The sequence below is a fragment of the Tenrec ecaudatus genome, chromosome 6 (genome assembly GCF_050624435.1).
Source record: "Tenrec ecaudatus isolate mTenEca1 chromosome 6, mTenEca1.hap1, whole genome shotgun sequence".
Classification (NCBI taxonomy): domain Eukaryota; kingdom Metazoa; phylum Chordata; class Mammalia; order Afrosoricida; family Tenrecidae; genus Tenrec; species Tenrec ecaudatus.
The window spans coordinates 85,198,168-85,219,019 of NC_134535.1; the positions used below are offsets into that span (position 1 = coordinate 85,198,168).

Here is a 20,852-nt window from a genome sequence, read left to right on the forward strand (position 1 = left end):
ATTTCTGTGGGAGCAGCACTAGAAAACTAAGACCTTTCCCCTGTGCTGGCACTGTGTGGACCAGTACTACAGGCAGCACTGGATACCATGAGTCTGAGCTAGTTGCTCAGTATCCACTCATCTCTGCCATGCGGTTATGATAACAATTTCCCATCCAGGGCCAAGAGCCGCATCACAGGAACTCCTTGTCCCTGTCCCCACCATGCCTAACTAAGCCCTCTGAGCCCCTCGTCCGACCACGCTGGTGCCCCCACCAGACTTCCCGATGGAGCACTAGGAAAAGCAGCAAGACCTGCTAGCTCGGCTTTCCGTGCTGGATCATAGAGATGCACTGTGGGTTCTTCACACGCCTCACTGCACATTCCCAAACTTGGGGGAGGGAAGCTTCCAAGTAATTAGAATCGGAGTATGTTTATGTTATGTGTGGGTGGGTGCATGGTGGAAAGGACAGATGGCTCCATGCCACATTCCAGAAGGAGGGTTTGTCTAGGGAGGTGGCAAGGCCTTCAAAAGCCCTAGCACTCTGCTGGGACTTGGGGTAGAAAGAAGCTCCTTCAATCAAGTCTCCAGTGCTGCTGGTAGGTACACAGATTTGGGGAGTCAAGTGATTGGGATGGGGCGCTTGGGTCCCCTCTTTTAAAGGCTCATGATAGGAGCAAGAGGCCTAGGTCCCCTGTCAGTCAGGCTCTGCCCCATAACAACCCTTCTGGTCCCATCCCCTTAAAAGGAAGAGTCTGTACCCAAAAGACTGCAGGTGCTTTAAAGGAAAGCAAGTTGAGATCCCTTCCTCATCCTATACCCACCCCAAAAAACAACCAGCCAGTGTCAAGAGTGGTAGGATAGAACAGGGAAAGGGGTGAATGCCCCGGGAGCCCAGCTTTCTCTTCTGACCTGTGCCACTTTCAGGAGACACAAATTATCCCTTCTTCCTCACGAGCTGTTGCCATATACAGTCTCCCCTCCCCCCTCCCCTCCACTGGAGCTGCTGCCACGGTTGCCAGGCATGGTTGCTAAGTCTCTGCATGGAAGGGTTGGCGTGGGCTGTGCTGCCACTGACATTACCATGGTGAATCAGGGGACACCTGCCATAGGCTTGGGGGGAGGGACTGTGCGGATGAAGCAACAGCCTCCCCCCCCCTCCCAGAGCAGCAGAATGAGCCTAAGAGGCTCACCTCCTGAGCATCACTTCAGGTGGGAGCTGAGGAAGCTGGACATTGTGGCACTGGAAACAGGAACTCTATCCTGGGAAACGGTCACATTCATCATTTCAGTTGCTAAGGGATTGGTTGTGCCAAGGGAGCACGCCATTCCTCCTCCATCCTTTCTGAAAGGGCACGGTACTTAGCTCTATCCCGTCCTCCCTAAAGCTGGGCAGAGTGTGGGCACAGAACAGTGTGACCCCGACATCCTGGCCTCGACGCAGGAGCAGAGCCTGCTGCTGGGGAGGGTGCCCAAGGACAAATATGTAGCATGGGAGAAGAGAGCAGTTGGGTGAACAAGCCAAGTTGTGGACTGCTTCAGGACTGACAGCCCTGCTTCAGGACACAGGCAGGCATTAAAGGATGCGGGAGGGAGGGGGGAGTGTCACCCTCTGAACTTGGGGGAGGCAGCTCTGCCCCCAGAGTCACTCAAAAGCTGCATGAAAGCCACCCGCCTCCTCCCTCCAGCCTGGAAGCTGGTTACTTATCTCATCTCTGCACCCGAAAGCCACTGCCGCTAAAAATAGACCCCCAGCCTTGGCCCAGCCCCTCCTGCACCCCATGGAAACCAGCTGAGTGGCAGGCAGAGACCTTGAGTTCCAGTCCCACCACCATTGTCTGGTTGGGGGAACCGAAGTCCAGGTGAAAAGGCCTAAACGGGATGATCAGGCAGCCCGAAGGAGAAGGGGAGGGCTGGTGAAATGGGGGCAGGGGTGGGGGGAGGGGGCACTCAGCAAGAATCAAAAGTCCTTCACCTACTTTTGTGGGTCCCCTCAAGCTGGGGATACCCAGAGCAGTGGGAAGGGGCTCCCAATCCTAGGCCCCAGGGGGCGGCTATGCACGTGGGGGAGGTAGCAGCGCTGAGCCGTCCGCGCCTGTCACATGGGCGCGCGCACACACAGACAGGCACACACGTGTACCCGGGTATATATAGTCCCTAGTCTCTGGGCCCGCCGCTCTGCAGTGGGCGCCGGCTCCCCGGGCTGGGAGGGGGCTCTCTCGGGGCGGGTGGGAGGGTGGGGGGCCGGGGTGGGGTGGGGCAGGATGCTGGATGGCCCGCTCTTCTCCGAGGGGCCCGACAGCCCCCGGGAGCTCCTGGACGAGGAGTCTGGCAGCTGCCTCTGGGTGCAGAAGTCCAAGCTGCTGGTGATTGAAGTGAAGACCATTTCCTGTCATTATAGTCACCCGGCCTCTTCTCGACAGCCCATGGATTCCCAGAACAGCCACTGGGCCCGCTGGACACAGAGCCGCACGTGAGTGCAGGAGGGACCAGGGGAAGAGTGGGGGGGGGGCAAGTAGTAGGGCCCAAGCACCCCGCAGACACCCCACCTGGAGGGCTGGGATCCGACTCCTGGACTCCTCAGTCTGTGTTGTTGGGGGTGGGTAGCGGAGCAGGAGAGGGCTTGAGAAGAGGCAGGCAATGTGATGGGGCAAGCGCTGGTGAAGTGTGCGCGGAGAGATGGCCAGGAGTCCCACTTCCACTCCAGCCCTCTCCCTCTCGTAGACGCACGTGCGCCCACACTCACACACACCCCTCCATTCGGTGGCCCAGAGTGCTTCCCAGTGCTCCCAGCTCCCCGGCTCTTGGTACCCTTCCCCTCCAGACTGCTCACCTGGCTTCCTGCTCATTGTCCCAGGTGTGGGCCGCGCCCAGGATCCCCGGAGCCGCCGGCCCGCCGGCCCTGGGCCTCCAGGGTGCTGCAGGAGGCCACCAACTGGCGGGCGGGGTCCCTGGCCGAGGCCCGAACCCGGGAGCAAGAGAAAAGGAAGGCGGCGTCGCAGGAGCGGGAGGCCAAGGAGACCGAGCGAAAGAGGCGCAAAGCGGGCGGGGGCCGAAGGAGCCCCCTGGGCCGGGCCCGCCCCGAGCCCCGTCACGGTCCCCGGGTGGCCCAGCCAGCCGCACTCCCGGCTCCAACGCGGCCGGAGCGCCTCGGAGCGCCTGGCCGGGCGTCCCGTCCGTCCGTGCCGCCGCAGATCCTTCCCGGAGCGGCGTGGGCGGGGCCCTGGGGGGCTCGGCGCCCCGGGCCCCCCAGCTACGAGGCTCACCTGCTGCTGCGAGGCGCTGCCAGGATGGCCCCGAGACGCCGCTGGGACCGGCCGCCACCCTACGTGGCTCCACCCTCTTACGACGGCCCTCACCGGACCCTAGGGACCAAGGGAGGTCCCGAGCAGGCCGTGGCGCCCACCTCCTGCGCCCCCGCCCTGGCCCCGGCTCCGATCCCCGCTCCGGCTTCTCCGGCTCCGACCCCAGCCAGGTCCGAGGCAGGGCGCGCCAAGAAAAGGCTGGATCCTAGAATCTACCGGGATGTCCTCGGGGCGTGGGGCCTCAGACAGGGCCAAGGTCTCCTGGGGGGCTCCCCAGGCTGTGACATGGCAAGAGCCAGGCCGGAGTTCGGCAAGGGTCCCACGGAGAAGGGCCACGGCCAGTCCCCAGCCCAAACCCCAGGGAGCCCCCGCAGGGAGCCAGCTCCGTTGGGGCCTGCCCCAGCGACTTCCAGCCCCCCGCGCCCCGCCCCCAGGTCCAGACCCCATCTTAGGGGCACCGGGGAGGGGAGAGAAGGTGGGGAAGCAAGCTGGCTTCCCAAAAGCTGGCTCCCCTCCCCTAAAAGGAAGCCCCCCAGGCAGAGTCAGACCCTCCCCAGACCCTGGGCCCCCGGAGGCACTGGATGGAAAGAGTCCCGGGGCGCCAGTGAGCGGGCTCGACCCGAGACCTTGGAGGGATGGAAGGTGACCCGCCGCGCCCACACCCTGCCCCGCACTTCCTACCGCTCCACTCGGGGAGAAGGCGTCTTTGTCATTGACGCCACGTGCGTGGTGATCCGGTCCCAGTACGTGCCGACTCCCCGCACCCAGCAGGTGCAGCTTGTGCAGGCTGGGGAGCCGCGCGCTGTGAGCAATGCGGCTAGTCGACCGAAGGGGGACCAGGACGAGGGCAAGGGGCCCGCCGCTGTCCCTGCTTCTTGCCAAAAGCTGCTGTCCAGTGGTAGCCTTTCACACCAGGCCCAGGCCAGCAGCGGCATGGGGCGCGAAAGTGACGCTGAGGGCGGAGAGCCGGGGGACTGCTCCCTGCAGGAACGCGCCTCCCGAATCTTGGGGCTCCCGGTCCGCGAAGTGAACCTGCGGGACGCCCCCACGCAGCCAGCTAGCCCAGAGCATGCAGCCTTAGGCCCAACGGTTTCAGGAGACGGGGGCAGCGCCGAGGGCCTGGAGGAAATTACCGCGGTCCCACCACCACCACCACGACACGTGAGTTGCACCTGGGCACGGACCCCGGGACCCTACGCGGGGGCCCTTCGGGAAGCCGTGTCCCGCATCCGTCGCCACACCGCCCCAGACTCGGACTCTGATGAAGCTGCGGAACTTAGCGTCCACAGCGGCTCCTCAGATGCCAGCGACACAGAGGCCTCCAGCATCTCCTGGCGGAGTGAGCACACCCCGTCTGGGGCTGGAGGCTCCAAGGGGCCCCGGGAGGGGGTGAAGAGAGTGGAGCTAAGCGAAGGTATCCGGGAGATTCTAGGTGTCATCAGCCGAAAGGAGGAGGCCCGCCTCCGGGTGGGGACAGCCCAGAGGAGCCCACAAGGAAATAGGGAGCAGCGGTGAGAGACCCCCTTCTTATAGTTTTGCCTCTCAACGCGTTCTTGGGCCACCCACCCTCTTTTTCTGTCTGCCTTTTTGCTTCTGTTGACCTTGTACCCTTGCCCCGACCTGAAGTGGAAGGCTCCCATGTGAGAAACCAAGGGCGGTTTGCCCATTCCTTTATATTTTTTTCAGGAGAAGTGGGGGTGAGCATTAGGCTTTAATGGCGGCCCCATGCAGGGCACGTGGGCCAGGAGGCCCTGGGGTGGGTCTTCAGCAGGGGCTGAGGCCGCTCCGGTGGCCCTGAGCAGATAGGCCTTGCCCTTGTCTGCTGTGGGTGAGAGCAGGGATGGCGGCAGTCACAGGAGAGCAGAGTCTCCGCGGAGAACTTGATGTTTGGCACTGAGACCTCCTGGGCAAGCTGGGGACCTGTGACCCAGGGGCCCTTGGGAGGAGAGAAAGGAAGGCGTTTAGAACCAGTCAACACCAGCGATGAGCGCACACACTGTGGTGGCCCCACCCTTTTGGTTGCCATTCCCAACTGACTTCCCCTGCCAGGCCACCTCTTATCTCTGACATGTCAGCATCTTGGGGCACTCTCCTGTCTCATGGTTCTTTTCATAAGCCAAGGAAAGGACAAGAGTGGGTGATTGAGCCTGGGGGGGGGGGCGGTCCCTGGGAGCTTTTCCAGGTCACCTGTGCTTTCCCTCCATTAAGGACACAGCAGCAAGCCGTGTTGTTTGGGTCCAGCGTTCGCAGGAGCGAAGCGCCAAGGAGACTGGGTGGACGCCTCTCCCAGCCTCTGGGCTTCAGGGGAGGGCTCCCCTCGGCAGCTCTGGCCTGGCCCCTGGCCTGTGGTGGTGGGAGCAGCCAGGAAAACCTCTTAGGAGCTTCTAGGCCTTCTCTTTTCCCTCCTCCCCACTGTTCCTGACTGATGCTTTGAAAAGTCCACCACGACTTTTCACGTTGTGTCTCCCACCGGCGAGCACTAGGAAACCCGGCTCATTGCTGCCTCTTACAGAAACCCTCTGGGGAGGAAGCGCGAGGCTGGTCCCAAGCAGCAGCCTGGAGGGTGTGATTCTCATTGTAGCCACTGCGGGGCGCGCGCAGGTCGCAGATTCCCCCGTTGCTGGTCCCAACTGCCCCCCCCCCCCAACCCCCTGCCCGCCCGCCTCCAGAGCCCGCACTGCCTGTTAATCAAAGGACAGGGACCTACTGCGAGCCTGTCCCGCACCAGGTCAGCAGCGGGGTCGGGAGCAGGCCTTAGAGAGAGCGCCGCGCCGCGCCCCTCAGTGTGCTCGGTCACACCAAGCGGCTTGGGACCCAGACCTTTTTCTCTCCAGTCCCGGACATCAACTCTGTCTCTGCCATTGACTAGGTAGCCATGTGACCTTGGATCACTTCACCTCCTGGAGCCTCAGTTTCCCTCATCTGTCGGATGAGGATGAGGGTTTATAAACACCTACCTCGCAGGGTTGTTGTGAGGACTTAATGAGATAACGTATGTAAAGCGCCTAGCACAGTGCCTGGCACCCAGTAGGCGCTCAATAAATGTAAGTTCCCCTTCGCTCCAGACTTGGCCCCGGCTTCCTTCCAGCACCCCCTTTCCTACAGCGCCCCTCCCCCCGTGCTCCCCACTCTTTCCCACGAACTGGGGACCAGGACTCCCATTTCTGCAGGCCACTCTGGGCCCTCCCCTGTCTTCCCTCAGCTCCGGCTCTGGGCTCTCTGGATTCCGAAATCCCCTCCACCTCGGTGCTCTTCTCCTGCCCCGGCGCAGCACACCCCACCCCCCACTCCCCATTCCGGGCAAGGGCTGACTCAGCCCGGGTATATTTAGCTGCCGTTCTCTCGGCGGCGCGGGGGCTTCACCCAGACTCAGTCTCCGGGTGCTGGCCGGGGGCTCCCACCCCCACCCGCCCGCCAACTCTGCCTCAGCAGTCCGGGCTCCAGCCCTGCTCCCAGACCAAGTACTCTCCAATTATGTCCGCGTCACCCACCGGGAGAGGTTCTGGGCGGTGGGGGTGTGATGGGGGTGTTCCGGCCACCTAGTGACCGTAAGGATCCGTAAGGATCCGAACCTTAGGCTGACTTGGTTCACATAGGAGGGGTGGGGGAAAGCCGGCTGAGAGCCCCAGTAAGGCCCATCCCAGAACCTGTCAGAAACCCAGACTGCCAAGCAAGTGTTAGCTAGCTCTTGCTAGAGGAAGTGGGGGTCACCTTCGGCAGGCACCAAAGGCTCCAGAAGGTTCCCCTTCCACCCAGAAACCCAGTTCTAACCCCTGAGCAGTTAGTGAGCATGGGGCCAGCCTGGGCCGGGCTCCAGGACAGAGACTGGGAGTCCTGTCTGACAATGACCATGGGCAGTTTGTGATCGGAAGGAAGAGATGAAGATGAAAACACACATAATGGGAGTGTTGAGCTGGGAGTGTCCCTTACTGTAAAAGGTCAAATGAAGGAGAGGGAGCAGTCTCTGTGGATGGAGGAGGTGGCATCGGAGATAAGGTTTGGGAAGGCACAGAGGGGAAGTTGGTCTGCTGAGGAAATTGATGACCACATGGCTTGGTTCAGCAGCAGTTTGACTGGTGAAGAGAAGGCAGGAGATTATGGCTGAGGCTAGACTGGGGTGGACATGGTTCAGCTGAAGGGTTTGTGCCTTAGACCTCTGGGCCTGAGAAGAGCATGGGCTTCAAGCTCGGAGGAAGGTTGGGAAAGGCCTGGGCAGAGGTGAGAGGATCTGCCTGAACTTTGCTACAACCCAGGGGACACTCTGAGGCTGGCAGAAGAGGTGACAGCGAGGGGGGACTGGCCCTGCGGGTAAGGGTTCCACCATGCTGCCTGAGCCCTTTTGAGGATGAGCACCCAGAGGTCAGTTGTAAGAGCCCACGCAGGTTGCTACAGTTAACAGAGAACCCGGGGTACTCCTGTGGGTGCAGATCTGGAGTCTATTTTGCACTCGTTGTGTGACCTTGGGACAATTACATAAATTGTGTCTCCCTGTCTTCAGCAACACAAGGAAGTTATTATGACTGCTTTTCTCATAGAGCTGTTGGGAAGATTAGTCAGTATGTAAAACCCATACACCAGTGTTTGACATATTGCAAGTGACATGTGTAGTCATTGTGCAGCTCACTGTCAGGTCAGCTCTTCCAGTGGTTCGAAACCACCAGTCACTCTGAGAGAGAAATATGAGGCTTTCTAGCCTCTCAGAAACCCACAGGGGCAATTCTCCTCTGTTCTTTCAGGGTCAGGTTGGCTATGAGTGGGGATTGCCTTGATGGCAGTGAGTGTAATGACCAGGTCTCCCTTGGTCTAGTTCACAAGTGTCTGTGGGAAGTGTAGCAAGAGGGCAGGTGTGGGGTGCAGGGAGGGAGGAGGAGGAGCTGGCAGCAGAAGCCAGGACAAGGGGAGAGGGAAGCTCTCTGGAATGAGACCCATAGGTCCTGGAATTAGTGAATGTTGTCCTGGAAGCACCAGGACAGATGGCTGATCTTGTGTCATAGCAACCTCCTCTCCGCCCCCAAGATTTCCCCCAACTTTGCCTATGAATGGGCTCAAAACCAGCTGCCAAAAAATTATAGGGAGAAAGGGAGAGGGAGAAGAAAGGGAGGAGCCACTGCTGGTCTAGGGGCTAAGTCCTGCTTGGCCATATCTCGGACTGGTCTACAGGGCCTGTGGGTGGGAGGTTGGAGGCTCCCTGCTGCGAAAATGACTTCTAAATCTGTCTGTGTCTGCCAGCCAGCCAGCCCCTAGACACCGGCCACTCCGCCCCCACCTTGGGACAGCCTCACGGGGTCAGGAGTAGGGCCAGCAGACCCGGGAGGGTGTGGTCAGGTAGGGGCAGAAGCTCTCAGTTAGTCCAGGACCCTACTCCCTCCCAACTGCTAGGTTCTTCCCAAAGAAGCCCCCTCCTGGCCCACACTGGGCCGGGTTACTATGGCTTTACAGGAAGCTGGGGACCCTCCCCTTTTCAGGAAAGCCCTGGAACTGCTATAGATCAGCCACAAATAGGTAAAGGAAACCAGGACCCAGGACCTATTCTGGGACTTCAGAGGTTCTGGGTCAAGAGTATGAATGTGTGTGAGTGGGAGGAGGAGGAGGAGAGGACCTGAAGAGATGAGTATGTAGTGAGTGTGTCTATGGGGGAAAGAGTCCGCATTCTTTCCATTATTCAGTTGTTGGTCCTTCCATTAGATACTTACCCTAGGGAAGTAAAAGAGACTTTTGGGTGCTTCCCGCCTTCAGGAAGCTCACAGTCAAGTTGTCTGAGGGAAAGGGGAAAGGATGTGGAGGAGGAGATCCCCAGTCATTACTGTGAAGGCAGAATCCATATCACTGGAGCCAGGCATGCACAGGGGCCAAGAAGGTATGAGGAAAGGAACAACTCGGGGCTGGAGGGTGGCGGAGTGGAGACCCAAAGCCCATCTGGAGACAATTAGACATTCTTTCACAGAAGGGTCACAAAGAAGGGACGAGCCAGCTAGGGTGCAGTATAGCACCGATGAAACATGCAACTTTCCTCTAGTTCTTTAATGCTTCACTCCTCCCCACTACCATGCTCCCAGTTCTACCTTACAAATCCAGTTGGACCAGAGCATGCACATTGGTACAGATAAGAGCTCTCAACACACAGAAACCAAGACAGATAAAACCCTCAGTTAAAAAAATGCAACACCTCAGGAACAATAATGGGAGTTGCGATATTATGAGGGTGGGGGAAGGGTGGGGAGAAAGGGGAAACCAATTGCAATTATCTGATTGACTTATAACCCCCCCACCCCCACCCCATACCCAGGGGGAGGAACAACGGAAACATGGATGAAGAGAGACAGCAGATGGTGTAAAATATTAAAATAATTATAATTTATCAAGGGTTCATGAGGGTGGGAGGGTGCGGGAGGGAGGGAGGGAGGGAAAAAATGAGCTGTTGCCAAGGGCTCAAGTAGAAAGAAAATGTTTTGAAAAGGATGATGGCAACATATGTATAAATGTGCTTGACACAATGGATGTATGGATTGTTATAAGAGCTGTAAGAGCCCCCAATAAAATTATTTTAAAAAGAAAGAAAGGAACATTTATTCAAGGCTTTGTCTCCTCTCTCTCACTGCCAAGGAGTCAGTGCTTACTCACAGCACCCCTATAGGACAGAGTAGAGTTTACTTGTGAGTTACGAGAAGGGAACTTTTCACAGGAGTAGAAAACTCCATCTTTCTCCCAGAGAGTACCTGGTGGTTTCAAACTACTAGCCTTTCAGTACACAGACCAAGACATAACCACCAGCCCACCAAGGCTCCTTGTAGGCTTTGTCTCCTAGGGAGTGGAAATATCCCCAGGGTTCAAGAGACAGGCTGCCAAGCATGCATATGTTAGTGAAGGGAGGCTGGGTGTAGATGATCTTCCCTCTTCTGCCTTGCTGGCACGGGGTCAGCCCCTTCCCTTCAAACCCCTGCTACTACATAATGTGTTGTGATGTTGAGAATCCTTTTAGAGATGAAGACCACCCAAGCATCCATCCACACACTTCCATTCACTTATCCATCCATTCATCTACCCATCTGTACATACAGACCTATATACACACACAAAGCATTCAACCATTCATTCATCTATCTATATAACCATCCAGCCAATAGTTAACACTCATCGATCACTATTTATCCAAGCAACTACATCCATTAACCACCCATCCATCCACCCATCCATCCATCCACCAGGCCAGCTGCCTGTGCATTTATCCATCTATTGATCAGTTAATGAAGGCACATTGAGCCCATGGGGAACTGGAAGCCAAAGAGGAAAGTCGGTGTGGTGTACAGATAGCCACCCAGGGATGGGCACTGCAGGTCATAAAAGCCCTACCAAGAAGGCAAGGCCACGGCCAAGGGGGATTCAAAGAGCGCTTATGGAGGAAGAAAGAGGGGTGGAAAAAGGGGGGCACTCCAGGGCATGGAGAAGGGTGCAGAGTGGTAAGAAAACACATGGCTTTCTCAGAGCATAGAGGCACCAGGGAGTGCAGAGGTGCAGAGTGGAATTCTGGAATTCTGGAAAGGTATGTGGGAGCCAAACCATGAAGTGTCCCTAGAAAGCAAGGAAGGATAGAGCATCTGAGCTTTAGTGAGAGGAACTGAGAGAAGAGAGATGAGAGCTTTGAGCTGGAACCCTCCTCCATGCCCATCGCACTTTTTCTCCTCTGCAACTTGCTTACTACCCTTGCTGGTCTTGCTGTCTTCTGGGATCCCCTGCTGGACTATAAACTTCTCAAAGGTGACAGAGTAGAGCTGTCCCTATATGGTTGTCTTGACTATAATCTTGGGCTGCTAACAGTCAGCAGTTCAAAACCACCAATCACTCTGTGGGAGAAAGATGGGGCTTTCTACTCTCGTTAAAGAGTTACAGTCTCAGAAATCCACAGGGGCAGTCCTGATCTGTCCTATAGGGTCACTGTGAGTCAGAATAGACTCGATGGCAATGAGTGCATCATTTACATTCAAAGAGGGCTGGCTGCTGCCCAGTGTGATACCTTCTCCTGTCCTCTACAGAAGTCTACTTTGCTGGGGGTTTCTACAGCAGCTCTCCCGAGAAGCACCACGAGGTGGCGCTGTTCTAGCTGTAGCTTTGAGCCCCTCCAGGGTCCTGAGCGGTTTCCAGTAGGTGATGTGCACATCCAAGAACCTGTCCCAGGATGATGTAGACATCTCCTTCTAGCAGAGCCGGAAGGCAACTCAGAAGAGAAGCCCAGGCAGTTTCCCAACCCCTGGTCTGTTCATCATTCATTTCACAAGTACTTGATTTATTGAGCGCCACCTTGGTGCCAGGTACAACTGCTAGGTGCTTGGAAAAACAACAGTGACTGAGACAGTCTCTAAATGACACCTACTGTTCACCACTCCAAGTCTCTCCCTGGGGGGCTTCCTCCCACAATGGCGTCCATCTCTCACCCTTCCTGTGAACACCCTGCCAAGCCTTCTCCTGCTCCCCTCCACCATCCTATCCACAGTCATTCCACTGGCCCTCCTAGGAGACCTGGAATGTGGTAAAATGTCCCCATATATTAGGGCCCTGGAAGGGCACAAGGGTAGGCCCACAAAGGAGTGGAGGAATGCAGAGGACCAGACACCCCAGAAACATGCTCCCCCTAGTCTGTGGGCTGTGCTTACCAAGTCTGTTCGCTGAGAGAGAGGTTGCCTTCTTTTCCTGCCTATTGCCCTCGGGCCCCCAACTCCAGAGCAGGAGCTGTGGAAACACTGGTTGGGATGAAATGCTGTCCTCCTGGGACATTGTCCACTTTCCCAACATGCTTCAGGGTCCAACTTAGCCCTTGGCGGGTTGAGGAGGAGAGGGAGGGTTGGTGTCAAGAGTGGGAGCCAGGCCCAGCGAGGTCCCCGGGAGTGAATGCTGCATTGTTGGCCAGGCCAGAGTCACAGATAATTACCTCAATTAGTGACAATGGGAGAGTAATAAATACAGGCTTAGTGTCTCCTACCCCACCAGGGCTCCGAAGATTAATCCAGGCTGACGGGCGGGCCCTGAAAGGCGTGATGGACAATTCATTAAACTCCCCAAATGCCCCACAACCTGGGCGTGAAGGCTGAGTTAGCCCCCTGGGGGCTGTGCCTTTGTCCCAATTGTGTGTCTCAGCCACAGCAGAGTCCAGCAGCCCCCAGAGAGTGGGGAGGTGAGTGGGGCTCCCCAGGCTGGGCCAGGCGGCGGGGGGATTAGGCCTTGGTCCGGCCCTGGTTGCCCTGGCACACTGGCCCAGCCGGGCTGGAATGTCCGTGGGGGGGAGCAGGCCAGAGCGGAGGGGCGGGGCCGACAAGGTGGGGTAAGGGGGGCACACAAAACCAGGGGCAGGAGGAGTTAATTAGACGCCAGCCGAGGAGGGCGAGGGGCCACAATAGGGCTGAGGGGCCTCCAGGACCAGCCCTTTACTTCCGAGGAGGATTACTAGGGAGAAGGGAGAAGGGAGGGGGTCTCCTTTGGGGAGGAGAATGGGGAAGAACCTTCCCAGGGTGGCACTGCCCCCTCTTGCCCAGCTTGGCACCTCTTTGGCAAATGATAGGAGGCTCTGGCCACCTGAACAGATGTCTAGTAGCACCTTACAGAACAGGAAGATGATAGGGGCTGGACTGAGAGTTTGGGGAAAGGACCCCTCACTAATCAGAGGGGTATTGAGGTGCCCTCTTCTCAGCCCCTTCCCCCCTTCCATTCACATCACCTAATGGGTGGCAGACCTGGGAGCCTGAGCCTTACCTTACCTTCTGGTGAGGTTGCCTGTTTAAAGCCAGAAAACCCCAAGGGGGCCTGGAGCTGCTATGAACAGAGGTCTGAGTGTAAACCTGTGTGTCTGAGTGTGCACCTGTGTGAGCCTGTGTGTGCACCTGTGTGGGTCTGAGTGTGCACCTGTGTGAGTTTGAGTATGCACGTGTGTGTGTTGGTGTGTATGTTCGTGTGAGCAGGAGCAGGTGAGCCTGTTCTCAAGGTCTGGCCCTCAGCAGGTCCAGAGTCAATGCCTGCTGAACGAATGGATGAACTTCAGCTCTGCTGAGAGTAAACGGGTCTGAGACAGGGAGGTGGCACCGGCCTGCAGTATGACCCCTGGACCTTGTGCTGCCCCCACCACTGAGTGAGCAGATGAGGAAGGGCCCAGGGAACATGGAAGGGTGCCCTTGAAAAGGGGGAGGCAGGCATGCATGAGCAAGAAGACACACACACACACACAGTAGCTTCTTGGAAGGTCCACTTCCTCAGCCCCAGGGGAATAGGGCAGCCCTGACTCCTCCCCAGGAGCCACCCCACCCCACCCCCTCCCCCTCGGAGGGATGACAAGGCAGAGAGTTGGCAGCAGTTCCCTGGGCATATTTATAACCCGCTGCTCCTGCTCCCCAGCGTCTGCTTTTAGCCCAGACGGGGGAGGGGGCAGGGGGGTGGTCTGTCTCATGCTGGGCGCCCTGGCTGGGTGTGGAAAGAGTGAGTAAGGGTGAGTGGTGGGCAGCTCTGCATGGATATTCCTGCTCACACCACAGCCAAACAGCTTATTTTCTCCTCATTTTGTTATTTTTCTCCCTCGGCCCTGGAGAGGAGGCCTGAGCCAGCGCAGGGGGTAGGATGGGGGGGCACTAGACCCTAGGGTATTTGCAGTCCCACTGACAGGCTTTTTCCAGGGTGCGTGTGGCCCCGGTGTGCGTGGTGTCAGCCTGCTGCCTCCCTGCCCCACCCCCATCCCGGACTGTGCACTGCCTGCTATCTCTGTCCTCTCAGCCTTTCCACTGCCCTGGGATCTTCCCTCCCTCCGTCCTTCCCTAGCTCAGGTCAGCCATGTGTCTGGGGTCCCTGACAAGCCCTTGGGTTTGTGGAACCTGGCACCTGAGGACCAGGAGGGCTGGGAGGATAGCCTCAGGCAGATTGCAGGACACCTTCCTCTGGAGGACAGCCCTGAGCCTGCTCTGGACCCTGTGGCCTGTAGGAGGTGGAAGGACCCTCTCATCCTGCCCAGGGATCTCCCTCACCAGCCCGGCGGAGGACAGCGCACACAGTAGTTGTCATCATCAAATAGATCCTTCGCAATGATTTGTGGATGCTACAGCCCGCTCGCTGGGTTGCCTTTTTTTGTGTGCACATCCTGCGGAGGGCCCAGCATTGTTTGGCACCCAGCATCATTTGGCACCCTTAGCCTCCCGAAGAGATGAGCTGGCGGTCAGATGACGTAAGGGTGGGAGGCTGTCCTCTGACCTCATGGGTGTGCAGAGGACTCCACATTTTATGGGGCCATCAGCCCCCACGATCCTCACCAGAGCTGCCGATTCTTTGGCCAGCCTGCCAGTGTCTCTGATTTGGCAGTCTCATCTGCACATCCCTGTGGCCCCTGCATGTGGCATAGTACCAGGCATAGAGAGTGGTTCAAATCATCCAAACAGTTCGCATGGTGTCTCATCGGAGACCCCATCCGCTCAGAAGGATAAGGCTTACATCGCTATAACCAAAGAGAGCCACTCCGTTGAAGAGACAAGGCAGTTGAAGCCCAGAAAGCAAGGGGACTAACTCCTGGAAGCTTCATCCCATCTGAGGCAGGCCGGGACTCCATCCCTTTACTGCCTCTTCATCTGGCCCCTGCATGTCACTTCAGTCCAGAGACCCCCAACTTTTGGGTCCCAAAGGTGCGGCTGATTGATTCTTGGAGTTAGGCTGTCAACCCTTTCACCCCACCTGCTTCTTCTCTCTAACTCCGGGCATTCTCTAAGGCAGGCCTCTGGCAGCCTCTCCTTACTTAGGGAGCCAGAGGCTTTAACCATCCTTTGGGTTACAGAGGAGGCATTTCTTGTGGCAGGGTGTTCTTTAGTGGAGGCTCAAGGCCTTTCGGATGGCTTCTTCTACCCAGGTCAATAACACTTCTATCCCTTCCCCTAGGCTGCCCAGTGACGCCCAGCTGGTACCAGCTCGGTGGATGGAGAGAGGGAGAGGGATGTCACTGCAGGCTTGAGCAGCTCTTGGCCCCACTGCCCTACCCCCACACATCCCCCAAAGGACACTAAGGGTCAGAGTTCATACATCCAGGGAGTGGTGGGAGGCAGAAACAACAGCAAAAGGGTCCTAGGGAGAGGGGAAAATTCTCTAGTCCTCCTAGATCCTGTTACTGCCCTTGGGGGGTGGGATGCTCCCCAGTTCTCCATGCAGTGCCCTTTTGGTCCTCCCCTGGGAAGGGCTACAATCAGGATTAGGGACCGATCTGAGAGCTTGAGAAGGAGGTAGCATTTTCTTGAAGGGAGGATTAAGGCTAAGGTTAGACATCTGACAGAGGATTAGAAGTTTAGGGCTGTGGGCAGGATCAGGCCAACCCTGGTTACTGTGCACTTAGCAGTATTGACGTTGGGGGTGGAATGAGAAATCAGGCACCAGAGAGGAATGGCTGACTGAATGGTTTGGGCTTGGGTGCAGGTGGACCACACTTGGGTTTCCTTTTGGCTGCATTGGTTCAAGCCTAGCCTGCACTTGGATTCTAACACTCTTGCCCTTTCTTCTCTGAGCATTCAGGTCCAAGACTAGAACCTGTCCTGTCACCCATCATCACCTGTAATCTTATCTGGATCTTCCTTGCTGGGGGTGGCGGGGAGAAGAAGCTGAGGGTGCAAAAAGGGCAGGGGAGTGCCTTCCTTGCTGCCCTGACCAATTGCCCAACATAAGAGACAGCAATGCCAGTTTACCCAATAAGCAAGAAAGCCCAGTCTTACTTGTGCTGATTTGCTAATCTGTAGTGAGCCATTTCACATTGTTTCACCTCAGCAGCACTGATTCTGCCTCCAGGGCTGGCAGGCATTGGGTCTCTCTCCCAGCCCCTCCACCTTCCTAGGAACTAAAGCCTCCTTTTGAATTTGCACTCCCTGTGCTTACCCACTCACTGGGTACTCTGCCCTGGGGCAGCAACTTGAGTTTCTCTGCTTGGGTCTTTCTTTACCCCACAAAGGAAGAGCCCATCAAGGCTTGTTGGTTTTGTAGCTATTTTCACAACCCTTCCCGGGAGGAAGGGTAAACTCTAACCACCCAAGGAAAGGAAACAGGCACAATTTAGCACCAGGTAATAGCAGCATCCGGACAGTTGGGGTTCACACCCCAAGAACCATGCAGGGTCTTCTGACCAGGTTCTTCTCTCAGGAGACCTGGCTCCAAGGGGCCTCCTTAGGGTCAACCAAGGGTCAGAAACTCAGGGTCCTCGGTCAGGGGGTCAGGGCCAGGAAACCAGTCCCCCATCATGGTACTTCACATCTTTGAGAAGCATTCACTCCCAGGCCTGGGAGGGGTGCTGAGAGAGAGAAGTGTGTCTGGAGGGAACAAATAGTGTGTGCTGTATTCAAGGAAGAGCCACCACCAAGTCATTGATAAAAATAGAGATTTTATTCTGCAGAGGAAGACGCTACATTGGTGGGGGCGGGGCGAGAGGCCACTAATAGCAACACTGGAAGGAAATGCTGGTTCAGGTCAGCAAAGGCAGGTCGGGTTTGAGAGACTAGGGAGGGAGTGGAAGAAAGGCTAGCACATGGACAAGGGGCCAGGGCAGCCTAATCAAGAGGGGCTTGGGGTGAGGTGGGGGTGGTCTCTGTGAACCAGGCTGGAACCCGGCACAATAAATAGTTTTATTTACAACAACCAAACGCCTTGGGTTGGCATCCACATCTCAGTGCAAATTATTTACACACTGATAAGGCAGGAGGGAGCGCAGGAAGGGGTGGGAGGGGACTGGGGGCGGCAGAGCTCACAGCTGTTCCGTGGCAACCTCTACTGAGGCTGGGGGCCCCGACCGGGAGCATTTCAGCTGCCCCCCACCCCCACCCCAACTCATCCTCCACATCACCACAGCTGCCCTTTCACCCTGGGGCCTCCCGCTACAGCTGCAGGTGGGAGGAGAGGCCCTGAAGCCCAGGTGTGCGGTCAGGGTCTGCGCCCTTGGCAGGGAAAAAAGCGGGAAGGGACGACACGTGGAAACCCGGAGAAAAAAACGGAGTGTCGGGGGAGGATAGTAGCCCAGAGGTGTAGGCGCGGAGGAGGAAACCGAAGTACCCCGTGATCGTGATCCGGAGCGGCCCCGCTGGGGGAGGGGACGGTCCTTTTCTCACCTCCAGGCCTTGCGGGGGGGCCAGTGCAACAAAGGGTCTCCCGCGGAGAGGGAGGGAGGTAGGTCGGCAGGACCGTGGGGAAGGCTGGAGAGTCCGTGCCGCCCTCGGCCAGTGGTTTGAGGAATCCCCAGGTCGAAGGAGGTGGCAGAGTGGGGCTAGGCGTGCGTGGCGGGGACAGGAGGCGGCCGGCGAGTCCCGGGTGGGAGTGGGGGTGGGGCTGGGAGGGCAGGCTGGAGGAGGCTCCCGGCGCGCGTCCGCCGCCCTTGTCCGCCCCTCACAGACACTCGTGCAGCACGCGCGTGTGCGTGCAGTTGCGGCAGCTGACGTGGCAGCACCAGTGGAAGGTGCAGTTGCAGCGCTCGGTGACGCGCTGCGTGCGCGTGCGGTGGCCCCGGCCGCAGCAGAGCAGTTCGCAGCCGTCCAGCGCGGGCGATGAGCTGTTGCAGGCGCGCCCGGCCGTGCCCGTCGTGCCCAGGCGGCCGCTGGAAGTGCAAAAGTTGGGCGACTTCTCAAAGTAGACGAGGTCGTGCGGGGAGGGCGGCTTGTGCGCCGGGTCCTCGGGCTCCAGGCGCAGCAGCTCCGCCCGCGAGGCGCGGTTGTTGCCGCGGTTGCCGTAGAGGACGCGCGAGGCGCCGTCGAAGCGGTCGCGCAGCACGTCGCCCACGGCGCGCAGCGTGGGCAGCCGCATCCAGCACGTGCGCACCGTGCACGAGCCCGACATCCCGTGGCACTTGCACTCCTGGCGCATCTCCGAGAACACCGTCTGCGGGGCCGGAGAGAGGGCGCCCCGCTCGGTCAGGCCCCGGATGCCGCCCCCTCCCGGACGCCGCCGAGACCCCAGGCAGGGGATCCCCCCCGCGTAGCTTCGGCCCCAGGGCAGCCGCGGGGCCTGGCGACAGGGATTGGGGACCAGGCGCGGCGCGGCTCCCTGCCAGCGAGTCAGCAGCGCTCCCTCCGCCCTGGTCCGCGAAACTGTACTGCGTCGGGAGGCCGGCGACACAGCCTAGGGCTCCTCTGGCTTCGCCCCTCTGCCGGTGCCCTTGCCCTCCGCCCAGCCCCCCCTCCCCACTGTGCCCGCAGCCACTGTCTTCCCGTCTCTGGTTTCCTTCCCGGAGCCCGCGCCGCGCCCCCAACCTATCCCACTCCACCCCAGGGCGCCTCAAGGGGCCCTACCCTAAGCTCCTTGCCTTTTTGAAAATTTCTTGGCTGTTATTTCCCAAGTCCCAGGTTAGCCCCCTGCGCATCCCCACCCCCCCACCCTACCCCACCCCCCGCCCCCTCCGCCGAGCTCACCGTGCGGCCGGCCTCGTTGTTGTGTAGGTTCATGAGGAAGCGCAGGTCCCGCCCCTTCTCCCCGGAGTCCACGAACTCCCGGCCGAAGAGGCGGCCGAAATCGATGTTGTCGCTGCAGCCCCCCCAGTGCCAATCGGGCCCCCCGGGGCCACGCCGCCGGTAGTCGCACGTGCAAGACTCGATGGAGCCCTCTGAGCAGGAGCGTGCCACTGAATGGGTGACCCCGGCCGAGGTGATGGCGAAGATGAACGCAGTTTCCCGGCACCCTGTGGGGGAAGGGAATGGGGAATCAGCGACGGGGCGCGCAGGCGCGAGTGGCCAGCACCCTCAGGGGAGGGCTGCGCAAGCACTTGGGAGTCCCAGGGCTGGAGTCCACCCTTCTAGTCCTGAGCGCTAGGTGCCCGGGCAGGGCCGGGAAGCTGGTGTCTATGCCCCACGGAGAGAATACAGGCAAGGGCGCGCGCCTGAAACACACCTCCCTGGGCCCAGGGCTCGTTTTTTTGACTCCAGAGCCAGAGTGGGGACAACCCCTGGGAGAAATATCAACAGGAGGGGAGCGAGCGAGCCACCAGTTTTGCATCGCAGGTCCCTTCTGCCATCTGAGCATCGGGCCCAGTTTGGTGCTGCCAGCCTTGCTGGGCCTCAAGCAGACGCACGATCTCCAAAAGCAACTTCCCAGGTGCCTTCAGGAAGAGTAAGGAAAAGGGGCGACCAGTCCTTTCTGTGGGGCAACGGCTCAGGAAAAAAATTAATTTCATGCACCCACCAGGCTGGAAAGAGCCTGGCCCGGTCTAGCCGGAGCTGAGGCTCTTGGCGGGTTGATCCTGCCACCCTGCAGACACCCACCCATGCCCTGGGGGTGACCCCGCGTTTCCTCTGGTCCCGGAAGCTTCTCCTTCCGAGGCACCCACCTCGGTTGACAATCTTGCCGAAGAGGTGGGGCCCCGGGGCGGTGGGGCAGTTCCAGCGACGGTTCCGGAACTGCCACTTGCACTCGCGCACGGCGCTCTGCAGACCCCCGCTCACGCTGTGCAGGATCCCGGGGTTCTGGCGGATCAGCCGCCGCTGTTTGCGGCTCAGGAGCTGCAGACTGGGCTCCAGGACCAGCTGCAGACTCTTGGAGTCGGTCAGCAGGTTCGTGGAGGAAGCCACGTTCACGATGCCCCTAGCGGGATGATGATAAGAGTTCAGGCTCAGAAAGGAGAGCTGCACCCTAACCCCAAAGGCCCACCCACCACCTAATCCACCTAAGGGGGCATTTTCCGGAGAGTGTGAAGTGGAGAGCAAAGATCAGGTAAAAACTCCGCGCTCCAGCACTAGTTTGGAAGGACTCGGGAAGTGTAGGCTTTTGGGTGCCCTGGGTCGGACCAGTGCAGTCGGGGAGGTGGGGAGTCGGAACCTGCTTCCAGGCAGCCCGCCCAAGGCGTTACATTCTGAGGAGTTCCACCCTCTTCTTGCTGGCTCAGGGCGCACGCCTAGCCCCTAGCTCCCGGACCAGGAAACCTGTGTTGTGGCCGCCCCCGTGAGGCTGGAGTTGGGGCAGGAGGAGAAAGGGCCGGTCGCGCTAGACGGGAGTGAGCTCCCTGTCTGGGGTTCCCAGGGCCACCGCAGGCAAGTCATCATTTGTTCCCCCCATCCCACCCCCACCCCTGTTGAGCCGAGCTGAAGCCTCGGGCAGCTCTGGGCCCGGGTGCCCCTGGGTGTCGCGGCGGGAAGTCATAGCGCTGCGAGAGAACCTGTCTGCTGTCTGCGGACGGACGGCTTGGCTTCAAGAGTCTGGGAGCTGGGTCGGGCTGACCCCCTGGCTCGCCCGAGACAAGTGATGACCCCCGCCAGCTCACTTACCACCATCGACCACTGCTGTTGGCGGCCAGGGCCGCGGGCAGGGCGGCCAGGGCCAGCAGCAGCACAGCGGAAACCCAGCCAGGCAGCAGCGCCCAGCGCCCCATGGCCTGCCCGGCCTTGCCTCCTCCGTGCTGCCCTCGCGGCCGCTTTCACTGCTGCCCACGACGGTGGTTCGACCTGCGGCGGTGGCAGCCGTGGCGAGAGTCCGCAGTCTGGCTCTAACAGCCCCGGGGGCGGATGGCGGGCAGCATGGCTCACGGTCCCGTCCCGGCTGGTGGGCTGAGGCGGCACCGCCTCTTATAGTTGCGGCGCTGACTGAAGCGACGGGAGGAGG

The 20,852-nt window shown here is 59.1% G+C and overlaps 2 protein-coding genes across 2 annotated transcripts; one reads left to right on the top strand and one right to left on the bottom strand.

Moving 5' to 3' along the window:
* The first annotated feature begins 2,243 nt into the window (after window positions 1–2,243).
* On the top strand, window positions 2,244–8,120 carry DDN (dendrin). Its single transcript, XM_075551773.1, has 2 exons — window positions 2,244–2,452; window positions 2,837–8,120. Exons 1-2 carry the CDS (start codon window positions 2,244–2,246, stop codon window positions 4,797–4,799), a joined length of 2,172 nt encoding a protein of 723 aa, XP_075407888.1. The 3' UTR covers window positions 4,800–8,120.
* An 8,575-nt stretch (window positions 8,121–16,695) lies between these two features.
* On the bottom strand, window positions 16,696–20,622 carry WNT1 (Wnt family member 1). The gene is made up of 4 exons (XM_075552986.1): window positions 20,519–20,622; window positions 19,585–19,838; window positions 18,674–18,939; window positions 16,696–18,143 (listed from the first exon to the last, which is right to left on the bottom strand). The coding sequence occupies exons 1-4, from the start codon at window positions 20,620–20,622 to the stop codon at window positions 17,655–17,657; spliced, it is 1,113 nt and encodes a 370-aa protein (XP_075409101.1). The 3' UTR covers window positions 16,696–17,654.
* Between the last annotated feature and the right edge of the window lie 230 nt (window positions 20,623–20,852).

Excerpts from the sequence above, each read along its gene's own strand:
- DDN (XM_075551773.1), top strand. The coding sequence starts at position 2,244 with ATGCTGGATGGCCCGCTCTTCTCCGAGGGGCCCGACAGCCCCCGGGAG. Across the intron at positions 2,453-2,836 it reads CGCTGGACACAGAGCCGCAC|GTGTGGGCCGCGCCCAGGAT; the intron begins GTGAGTGCAGGA and ends TCATTGTCCCAG.
- WNT1 (XM_075552986.1), bottom strand. The coding sequence starts at position 20,622 with ATGGGGCGCTGGGCGCTGCTGCCTGGCTGGGTTTCCGCTGTGCTGCTG. Across the intron at positions 19,839-20,518 it reads AACAGCAGTGGTCGATGGTG|GGGCATCGTGAACGTGGCTT; the intron begins GTAAGTGAGCTG and ends TCATCCCGCTAG. Across the intron at positions 18,940-19,584 it reads CGGCAAGATTGTCAACCGAG|GGTGCCGGGAAACTGCGTTC; the intron begins GTGGGTGCCTCG and ends CTTCCCCCACAG.